Genomic DNA, 12,300 nt, shown 5'->3' on the forward strand with positions numbered 1-12,300 from the left:
GCGAGCCAAGATTTTGATGTCCCATCATCATCATCTTCTCATTCCAATAATATACTCAAAGATAATTAAAATTAATGTCAAATTAGTAGAGAAGGGATCCGCATGGAATTGGTGGTCTTTTCGATATTACAAATATAAATAAATAAATAAGTAAAAGACAGAAAAATAAAAGTTAGGGCAGGAATTGTAGGTGTGTCGAGCTGGCTACGTATTTTCCAAGACCTTTTTCCTTTTATTTATTTATTTTCTATTTTCTTTTTCGTTCATTTAATGTGTTTGGCGTTACTGTCGGTTATGGATATGGCCATGGAAGCTCCAATCATTTAATTTTTCCTTCACCTTAATATATACGGACACAACTTTTAATTCTTTTTCTTTCTAAATTTCGGTGCTTCTTCATAAAGTAGGAACCATCCTATGTTTGGGTATCCCTTTAAAAATATACGAGTTTCTAATCGAAATGGTTTCGATTATTTTTTAGAGAAATTTATAATTTTATTTTTAAGGATTGTTTGATAAAATTTGATTGGAAATAATTTTATATATAAAAAATAATTTCTTTTAGCAGATTAAGTATGATAAAATATCTCATAATTTCACTGCTTTTAAAAAGTTTAAATTCGTAAAAATTTATTTTAATAAACCATTATTCTTATTATGTTATTTTTATATAATAATTTTAATTTTAAATTATTAATATTTAATGGTCAAATAACAGTATTCTATATTGTTAAATTATAAATTTATATTATTTATAATAAATAATGTAATAAGGTGAACTTGGATACAGTCCAATCATATTGGACTTAACACAAATTTAAAGTTTAAATTTATTCGAACTTGGCTTATCTAAATGATAAAAAATAGAATAAAAAGTTTAAATGGGACCATATTCTTAATAAGTAATTATCAAATATATTGTTCATTAATTAATATGAATGTTATTAATTTTATACTTTATATTTTGAAATTGTAACTTATTAAAAAAAATGTAATATATATATATATTTTTGAAGATAGGTGGCCATTTTTCTTTTAGAAGATAGGCGGGGCATTTTTCATCTAATATTGCAGAAGTTTTTGATTTGAAGAATGGTGGGTTCACGAAAATCACAGTTGGAAATGGAGGCAAAAATCTGTTGTCGATGCGTTTAACAGTGCAGCTGTTGATTTTTCTGAGATGGGTTGTCTTGGTAGAAAATGATATTAGAGATGTGAAGATCTCTTTCTCTAAGAGACGAGCAAATGGTGTGTGGGTAATGCCCTTGCAAAGGCTGCCCATTTTCTTTCTAGCAAGCTCCTACGTTTATTACAGCAATTAATGACTCAAAGAAAACAATAATATATTTTAGAGAAAATACTATTGTTATTGACCAAAACAAACTTACATTTCCATTGTTGTATAATTGTTAGAAAATATATTCTTTTTTAGGTTGGATGGAATATAAATATTAATATATTTTTAGGCTGTATAATTTCTTTATGCCATTGTTGCTTCTTCTATAATGAGTGGTCATTTAAGTTCTTTCTATACGAGTAGTAAAGACATTATTTATATTCAAATAATAATACTACTTATGAAAAAAAATGTGGCATAGTATTAGAGCTGTTCTTTCACAAATTTACAATCAATCATTTTTTGAGTTTTGAAATAGTATGTAATTGATTCAATTAAGGAATCGTGAATAGTCATTGATTCGACCGGCACATAAGAATCAAAAATTTAAATTTTTATTGGATAGTTTCTGAAAAAGTGTTAGAAAGAAATCGTTAGAAATAGAAATTTTTATTATTTAATATTAATTTTTATCTCATTATTTAAATATCTATATTTCTTTTAAAAAAGAAAAAAAACTCAATTTAATTACTACCATCGTGACTACAATTTTATTATTCTAAGACTAATCTCATTTGAGTTTGATTAGAATTCGAGCTTCCGTGTTTAAGATTTAAATAGAAAACTATTATTCAAATATCATGTAATGAGATTAAATAAAAGTAAGAACTGCTTGATTCAAGTTGTCTCTTGATGTCAACTATTCAACTTATTGTTCGAATTCAATTGAATTAAAAGAAGATTAACTCAAATAATTTGCTAGTTGAATTTGGATATGACTCACAAGTAATATTTCTTATTTATTGTCCTACTTTAAGTTTCCTATTTCTTGTCTTGTAGCCCTACTTCCTGCTAGTTGTTAGTAGTAATAACACTCTTCTGTGACCACCTACATTAATTTTGTTGATTTTGGTGGTAAGTTAACCCATAGAGTTGCTTTAATATTATTTTGAGTAATTTAAAATTAGAGCAATAACTTAAAATTGGATCCTTTCAAAATGCGATTAAACATATATGAAAATAATTAACTTTTACTTAATAATTATAAGTTTATGATTTTTATTTATAAATCACTTAGAATTTAAAAGTTTTAGCTCTAAATAAGGATTTTTCTTTTAATTTTTAAATTTATTATCGGACACTCAATAATAATCCAGCACATACTCAAATATTTTACAATATCTAATAAAAAACAATTTTAAAAGTTGATGATTTATAATTCTAATTATAAAGTGAGATTTTGTGTTTTAGTAAATAAGTATAAAAGCATATATATGTATTGAGGTTAGGACCTGTGATTTTGGTTGCCTATAGTTCAAATCTTAAAAATGAATGCATCATCATATTCAGTCCGCGGTTCATAGACAAAACATAATCATCATATCCTATAAAAAGTAGTTTATCATTATAAATATTTTTCATTTTGATTTTTTATTTAAAAATCTGTATACGTATAAAATTTGACAACTATTAAATACAATATTATATAATTTAATAAAAAGGTATATTAATTAATATATCTATTAAATTAATATTATATATGCAGAATTATTTTAAAATCATTGCATATAACAAAAGTCTTTTCAATCGTTCGTAACTCAATAATTCAATAGACAAGTTTAGAAGACTAAAATTAAGATCTTCATATTCCCCAAAAAAGGTTTTCTATAATGAAAAATAGGACAAAGAATTTTTCCAACATATTATAGGAAAACTAAAAATTATATATTTGGCCAATATGGACTAACTAAAACAAAAATATGTTGTCAAATATTGATTAGTAATAAGTTGAGCAAATCAAACCATACATGTTATCACAGTTCGTAAATTTTTTCTTTTCGCACGAAGATTTAGAAGCCCAAAAAGCCTCTAAAGTTCGCGCCGCACAATTAGTTGATAGAAAGACCAGGCCCGTAATAATACAAATACATAGGGCAGTCCAACAGATACACGACCTCTGTAGGTGAGGTGAACTCCTTCTTAAAGAGTCAAAAATACATAGTGGATGGAGGCGGCCTCTCTTATGCACTAGTGTCGGCCGCCTTTATCATCTTTGCTTTATATTATTATTAAACTCAACATCTATAAAAAGTCTTTTTTTTTTTTTTTTTTTTAATTCTTGAAAAATGAAACCCAATGTGGCCCTCCGTTACACTTTGCATATAATAATATACGGCAGAAAACTCGAATGAAAAGTTTTTTATTTATGTATATAATTATTTTAATAAAAAAAGAAACATGATTTTAATGCATTCTCCTGCTTACAGTAACTGGTAACATGTGTGAATGCATGCTCATATTTATTATCTTCCCAGTAATTTCTCCTGAAGGAAAGCGACCCTATATTATTGTTATCGTACACCTTTTTCTTTTCCATTATAATTTCCTAACCAAGAGTATGCTCCTCATTTCAAATATGCAGCCTCCAAATGATGGGATGCCCTTAATTCTTTTTTGATATTTTTAGAAATATTTTAAAATTAATAAGAAAACATCGTTATTGTTCTTACTATGTAAATCTTTCTCTTTAAAAATACTTTTTATTAAAACTTTTTTTTATAGATTTATGGTGTGGTTAATTATTTTTCAGTTTTTTTTTTAATTTTTCTTAATTATTTTATTTAAAACAACAAAATTTTAGTTTAAAATAAATAAAAAAAAATCGTAATTTTGATATTTTAACATACTAAAAATAAAAAAAGAATATAGGTTATTCTTTTTTCTTTTTATATACACAACAGAAAAAAAATTGAATTGATAAATAAAGTTAAATTTGAAAAGATACATTTGACACAACTATAGAAAAGCATGTAGTTTGTAATTGTTGTAAAAATTTGGTGCAAACAATAATGAAATACAAAATGTAAATAATATCAAAATGGTGCAAAGAGACATAAGGTTTGACTTACAAGGCAACCCCATAAAATTAGAGTATTATTATTAAAAGGACACAGATATGTAACTGTATTCTTACTCATGACTTCTAGACTTGGTTTTCATTTAACTCAACCATTTTTCTTTTTTATTCAATTTATATATATATTATATTATATTTTTCTTTTATAAATATTTCTACACATAGAGATATCTTAAAAACCAATCCAGTACAATGCAAAAGCAGCACCGGATTTGCGTAAAACCCACTTGATTGCTTCACCTTCCTCATCTCTCTCTCCTTATTAATTAACTTGAATCCTAAGTATGATTTAGTCCTCTTCTCTTTAAATCATCATAAAATGTTTCTTGATTTTTCTCCTCTTCCAACATAAAATAAATTTAGGAAAACAAAAACACTGTACCCACTTCCTCTCTAACTATCTATCTATATATATATACACATGTTCAGATCATCAACTGACCTTCCTTCTTAGTTGATAGCTACTTATTTAAGATTGTTTCACTTGCAAAAAAGAAAAAAAATAACACTGTCCTCCCCAAGCTATAATCTTTCAGGCAAAAATGAGGAGACATTCTTGCTGCTTAAAGCAAAAATTAAGGAAAGGTTTATGGTCACCAGAAGAAGATGAGAAACTCTACAATTACATTACTAGATTTGGCGTTGGCTGCTGGAGTTCTGTTCCTAAGTTAGCTGGTAATAATTGTTTTTTTTATCTTTACATTTTCTTGAGTAAATTACATTAATTTTTGTTCTTGAAAGAGAAATTAATTTTGATTTTTTTTACTGTTTGATTACTGCAGGTCTGCAAAGGTGTGGAAAGAGTTGCAGATTGAGATGGATTAACTACTTAAGACCTGACCTTAAGAGAGGAATGTTCTCGCAGCAAGAAGAGGATCTTATAATCAGTCTTCATGAAGTTTTGGGTAACAGGTATACTCAAGAACTTAATCTTTGATCAAAATTCAGAAATGGGCACTCTCATTTCTTCAAGTCATGATTGAGTTCTGGGATTTATGCAAATTGCAGATGGGCTCAAATTGCAGCGCAGTTACCTGGAAGAACAGATAATGAGATAAAGAATTTCTGGAATTCTTGTTTAAAGAAGAAGCTTATGAAACAAGGTATAGACCCAACAACCCACAAGCCAATAATTACTGGTCATGAAACGGAAGTGAAAGACGAGAGGGACTGTATGGATCATAAGGAATCAATATCCTTGCAAATACCACAGTCTAAAGGGCTACTATCATCATCATCATCATCAATTATATCAAACGTACAGGAGCCAACATTTCTCATTAACGATACAACAACTTACTATAGCAATGGCTTAACAGAAACTTCAAGAGAACAATTCATCATGGCCAACAGCAACAACAACAAGAAGCAAGCTTACGATCCCTTATCATACTTTGAGTTTCCTGCTAGTGTCGAGCCAGGTGGGTATAATTATAATAATAACTCAACTATAAGAATGTTTGATCAAAATCAATTCGAAACGAGCTCAAACTTTGCATTCACTTCGATGCCAAGTTTAGCAAGTTTTGATCATGGAAGCATAAGCGCAACGGATTTCTCTGACAGTTCAGCTTCGAGATTGAGTTCCATGTTCTTGAACGATCAAGCAAAAGAAAGTTCAAGCAATAGCTCAAACATAAGCAATTACACGGGATATCACATTAACAAAATGGTGGAGGATAATGCAGCTTTCTCTTGGGATACTGATAATAAATTTGACGCGATGTTTCAGTTTCCAGTGAACGGAATCAAGACTGAAGAATTGAGGCAGAGTTCACGGCAAGATACTCAGCATTCAGTAGATTTCAGTAGCTATCCGTTAACGTCGCTGTCAGAAGATCTAACAGGCGCAAATTTTGATGTCTTCCACCAGATATCATGAACTGTAAATTCATTCTTTTTTCCTTTTAGAAAAAAAAAAGAAAGAAAATTACCTTCTCTTATGTCTCTTTAAACAAATACATGAGATGTTGATAGTACAGGAGTGTTTGAGATTCTTCATTTTCATATTTTTTTAATTGTTAACGAAATGATCGATCAAGATCGAAAAAGACTAAGCTGATATATCTTTGTTTTTTTTTTTTCTTTTAATGATTTGTGTATTTTGTTTTCACTTTTGATGTATTAATTTGTTTCAGTTGGAAAAAATAATGTACCAAAAATTTTTAAAGAGTGAAAACTAATTTTTGTGGTCTTAATTATCTTTATTTTGTAGTTGTGAAGCTAACTAATTATGATAATTATATGAAGTATGGTGGTACTCTCATGCTTAGTGTAAAATATATGTCCTTTTCCGGCTTAAGGAATACCAAATTTAGATCAAGAAACTATACTACCAAACTACAGATTTGCAGCTAGTCTTTTCTGATACAAAGTTGAAGGATTTTCTTCTTTTTTTTCTTTTCTTTTTTTTTTTTCATTTCCTTTCATCATCATTACGACAGGAGACATATTGATACATAGTGTACAACCAGCATTAATTGAATGTGAAGGTAATAAGAGATAGAAAGGCTAGGTGTGGGGTAGGGTTTAGATTGTGAAATCTGGAAGAGGGTGTGGCAGAATTTTAATTAAATAAGATTATCTGGGTCTATGCTCATATCTAATAGCTGATTTCTTAGCATATGATCCAGCTGCTACATCAGGCCCCTCCATGCATGTTTTGGCGAGTCCCTCCAAAAGGCTAATATTGGTTTGGCTGTCCTCTCTCCATTATTGGAGAGAGAAGAGGAGAAAGGGGCAAGCAAGGGTCAACCATAGTGTCATGAATCGCAATACAAGATCTAGAAATGTTCAATCATGTACCTCTGGTTCTAAATGCTTCTCTGCAATTTATCATAAAAAAGTACTAACCGCCATAACTCAATTGTGCTCTCGTTTTTGCTTGTTTCAAAGAAAACCCATATAGGCCACAAGCTTCTACATACCATAATGCTATCGATAGAAAATGGGTAAAGCATGAACCCATCAAAATCTATTTATAAGCCTAAGTTGCATAAAAAAAGAAGCCGTACGTACATGTCCTTTCAAGTTTGGAGTGTCAAGTCTGTAATTCATGCGTGTGAAAGATACCTAAACAGAAAAGAGGAAGCAAGATTGCTCAGAAACCAAAACAGTACCATCATTATTTATATCAGGAAGAGAGAGTAACTATATATCGTACTTATGACTACAAAGATAGATATAGCTTGCTTGTGCCGCGCGGTGGTGGGTCAATTAACGGCAAAAAAGAATCCTGCTCAAAACTCGTACCTAGGAAGGAATGACAAACACTATATTAAAAAAAAAAAGTCTGCGTTGCGCCTCCACTAACCTTGGAGTAACGTGGTCGGGACCAAGTTCTTAACGATAAATAAAATTTGCTCTGCAATTAGATATATATTTATATATATATATATATATGACTTTCTTATTGCTACAGAGGCTAGCTAAGTTTTAGATTTAAGAAAAGAAAAGAAATTAGAGTCCTTTTTTTTTTGTCTCCCAATTTAGAGTTTTTCCTCGGGTGGCTATTGTGGCCCTTCTTTTGCTCTCTATGCCTATTTAATATTAATTTTGCGTTTTAGTGTACCTGATTGTACCTGTTGAGTTTTTATTGGTGATTTATTACAGAGCTTTATTTTAATAGTTCATTTGGGAGTTTGTCAATTGATGAACATGAGGAAGAGGAAGGAAGAGCTATTGGAGTTATTGTGGAGTTTGGGTTGCAGTCAATCCTCTTTAGATCATTTGTTTTGCTTGTTCGACTTTACTATTGCTGGGGTGATGCGCGGTGGTCAAGCATTTGATGGTGCATTAGACTATCTCCATTGTTTCTGATAATCTTTGGTGGTCGTGCTTCATTGAGAAAATCTAGGCTTGAAGACTGGAGATGCGATAGAAATTTGGTGTCTTCAGGAGGATGGGTTGGTGGTCTCTGACTTCAACCGTCATTAGAGCTCTTGAAAGAAGAAGATGGATTCTTTTGGTGATAAATTTTATAGTAAGAAGCTTATTAGCATTTCTTTTTAATGTTTGTAGGCTTTGGTGCCATGTGTTTTTTGAGCTTTAAGCTCGTTTTTTGTTTTATGAATGTTAGGCCCTTATATTTATTTGTTTGGTACTCTAGGTTGGGGTAGTTCCTTATGTTATATTATGATCTTTCTTGTATCTTTATCAATCTTGGCATTCTTTAATTCAACTGTTTCTTTAATTGTGATTTTCTTTTTCTGAAAAAAGAAAAAGAGCTAGGGCTAGCTAGAGGTTGACTTTTGGTAGAGCAACCCCAATCTTAGTTGTTGAATTACTAATTTGTATAGACTTGAATTTGCCAAATGGTATCAGTAATCTGGCTTTAGTGCGAGGGACAATATCTGAAGCTATTCAATATGACTAACTACGGCATAGATAGAAGTATAAGGTAAGTACCCACATATTTAATTTGATGCAAATGCATATATGTTTGAGTGTAGATGAAAATTTTAATATATTATAATTAAAAATATTATAAAACACTAATATTTAAATGCAGTACACATGCATAAATTTTCAACTGTAACAAAAAAATGTTGATTCGGTTTAAATGCAATAGGAATTTATTGATATTTGACAAGTAATAATACGAATCATTATGCCTCCAAAAGAGTGAAACTCCTTAAATTCACAAAAGAAAATTAAAATAAATAGACAACACACTTGGTTTGTTTGGACCTGAAAGTTACTGCACTGCCAAAAGTAAGAATATGAAAGATGGTGATAGCCATAAAAAATTAAAAAAAAATAAAAATTTAGTCACAATCTGTGGTGTTTTCCATACATGTGAAGCCGATAGCTTACTAATAATAACAATGATAATAGCAATAATTACAATAATAAAAAATATTGCTGAATCCTGACCCCATTTCATGATGGTTGCTCAAAGTAAAAAAAAATAAAAAAATGTTTTGTGATTGTACAAGTTTTTAGGCGGAAATGCAGCTTAAATTTTGACTGGTTAAACGAACTAACCTATAATACCTTTTACATCAAAGTTCTCAACAAAGCTCAGTAAGTATTTATGATGAGCTTTGTTTTTGTTGACAACTTATTGTCATGGCATGGCAAGTCAAACCAAGCTCATTATTAAAAGAATAAAAGATAAAAAATTATTCTATATGTAGTTCAGTGTTAATTTAAGATTTGAGTTTAAGATTAAAGTTTATTGATATATAGTTACTAATTAATGAAATTTAGAAATTAATATTTTTTTCATTACATTTGGTAATACATATAAACAAATGAAATCCTGATCTTCTTCACATGTACAATATGCTGCCGACAACCCTGTAGTTCTCTTTATTAAATAAAACAATTACAACATGTGGTAAACAAAAAATAATAAAAAGAGAACAGGGAAACTTAAGAAGGGGCCAAAAACAAAGTAAATGGACATATAAAGGAGGAAGAAGAAAAGGTGATGTAGTAAACAATGTACAGATAATGGTGTCTCCTTCTTAGTCAAATAACGAGCTCCGACAAGAGAAATTGGTTTGCCTTTTCTTTACTTTTATTAATAATATCATAAAATGATAGCTGCTGCTGATGATTTTGAGATTTTGTTTATTTATTTATTTTTCAAATGGTAAGAACTACGCCGACAAGAAATGCATCATTGGTAACTTAAAAAGAAATGTCTCATTTCAATACCACAACTTTGAAAATGTTCATGAATCTAATTAGAAGATCTATCACTATTCGAATCTGCTTTATATATATGTATATATAATTAATATTCACCTCTGAGATTATTTTCTTTTCTTTTACTAAGATAATTAATTAGTGACTTTTACTATGGTAGAAGGCAATCCTAGATATTTAATTAAATCCCATGTTTTGACTAGATTTTGTCCAATTTGGTGACCTATGCCACTAGAGAATGTCTGTAGAAAGATAAAGCAGGCTAACAAAAAGAGGCACTGCTTTAGTTCTTTTTGGGTTGACTTTGATAATATTTACATATATAATTTGTTTTATGTTTGTGTAATATGATTGAATTATACATTTCGGTCCAAAGAGTTTCCTTATAATCTGTTCAAAATTACTTGTAACAGCACTGATTTCCACTCCTTAAGAGAAATTCAAAGCAATCAATAATGCTATTCAAACTAATATTTCGTACCATCTAATGTGTATTACAGAATTGATAAATACAAAAAAGAAACACGTTAATCCATACAAAATTTATCATTATTTTATTTTTATTCTGATTCTTTTAGAAGAAATAACATTGATTATAGTTGAAAGAAGCATGTTGAACGTTTTTTTTTTTTTGTTAATTTTCAAAGTATATATTTAAAATCCACAAATTGTGGTTTTAGCATTGTTTAAGCTTAGCATGATGAGGTCTACTGAAAAGGACGAGCTTCATATAATAATGTTACTCAAGAACCCTGGTCCCAACCCTATAATAATTACTTGAAAACTCTTAAGTCCAAGTTATTATTGTTGAAGTCCTTTTCACATATCACCTGCCGCCCGATCCAAAATATTTATACCAATGGACAATAATATTCTTAAAGATTTTAATAAATTGGTAATTTTAATATTTTAGTTCAACAAGAATTTAATCTAAGAACTTAAAATCTTATAACATCATATTTAAATAATGGTATAATATGAACCTTACAAATGAATCAAATTCCATACATAATAGTATAACATTAACTTCATAAATAATCCTAAGCCAACTAAACTCTAATCTCATATGAAATGCTAAAAGCACACGAGAGGGCTGACATCATATTATAAACTCTTAGAAATTGACAACATTTTTTTGAGGTATGTACTATTAGTTGGTATTCTGATCGCAAGTGCAAGAACCGTTACTATAGTAAGGGTAAGTTAACCACGAGGTCAATCTCTCAAGAAATTATGAAGTCATTTATTATAAGGAGTAATTATCAACACAAAACAATAAAAATAAATCTAAACACTCTAAATCAGTATGTTGAGAGGGTAACATTTATAAAATAAAGTAACTAAACAATAAATAAATATGCAATACAAATGCAAATGCTTATGATCTAAAACTATATACTAAAAATAATATTTAATCTAGCCATTTACTTAGTAATCTCCTTGTTTTACTTTAAGTCTAGATCTAATCAATAAGATATTGATGTGCATTTTTCCTTAAGTCACTCAAGCTAATGATACAACCTAGGTTTCTTATATCAACATAGATTAAAGTAAAGATGATGTTTCTAATACTTTTAAATCTAAAGATTTTCATAACAATTAGTATTGCTAAATTAATATGATGGTTAACTAACAATAATAACTGAAACTAATAAAAATATGAAAATAAAGAAATCGTTTATTAAATAAATAAATAACAAGGTTCATGCAAAAGTGAAAAGACTAAACTAAACACTTATAAAAACTAGCCTAACATATTTAATCCAATGATCATGGTATTAAATAGAAAGACAAAAAATAAGAAAGTAAGTAGGAAGAAGATTGGTCCTCAGTCTCCACTTCTTGAAAAGCTCCTTATATCCTAAAAAGAGTAATGAAAACTAAAACTATATGTTTATGGAGAACTGTAGAGAATTATTGAGAGAATAATGGTGAACAGGTGTATAGAGCAGGTAGAAGAAAACTCCCCCCTTTCTTTCTTCCTCTTTTCTCCTTTAGGTTTTGCAGAGATTTATATAAAGGAGAGTCCTCCTCTAAATAAATCTCTCTAGAAATGAGTATACTAATATAAGTCTATCTAATAGATAGTATAACTTTATCTAATAGTAAAACTTTAAGTATTTTAATCTCCACCAAATACTATCTCATAAATAACTCTTAATATAAATCCTAATAATTCTATAAAATGACTAAAATATTCCTTAGGCCTTGATATGAACATTGTCCCATTAAGCTTATTTAACTCAATATTTTCTTCTTTTTGCTAATATTCCTGAAAATAGATAATTAAATTTAAGTGAGGTAAATAGCACATATTTTTACCATTTTATATATAAAAATATATTATTAAAACTCTAAATTACCCTTAAATATTTATACATAATTTGGACAA

General features: G+C 29.0%; 1 protein-coding gene across 1 annotated transcript; it reads left to right on the forward strand.

Moving 5' to 3' along the window:
• Window positions 1-4,445: 4,445 nt before the first annotated feature.
• Window positions 4,446-6,294, forward strand: LOC8278302 (transcription factor MYB86). The gene is made up of 3 exons (XM_002511290.4): window positions 4,446-4,928; window positions 5,036-5,165; window positions 5,262-6,294. The coding sequence occupies exons 1-3, from the start codon at window positions 4,796-4,798 to the stop codon at window positions 6,133-6,135; spliced, it is 1,137 nt and encodes a 378-aa protein (XP_002511336.1). The 5' UTR covers window positions 4,446-4,795; the 3' UTR covers window positions 6,136-6,294.
• Window positions 6,295-12,300: the final 6,006 nt, after the last annotated feature.

Source organism: Ricinus communis, chromosome 4, assembly GCF_019578655.1.
Source record: "Ricinus communis isolate WT05 ecotype wild-type chromosome 4, ASM1957865v1, whole genome shotgun sequence".
NCBI lineage: Eukaryota > Viridiplantae > Streptophyta > Magnoliopsida > Malpighiales > Euphorbiaceae > Ricinus > Ricinus communis.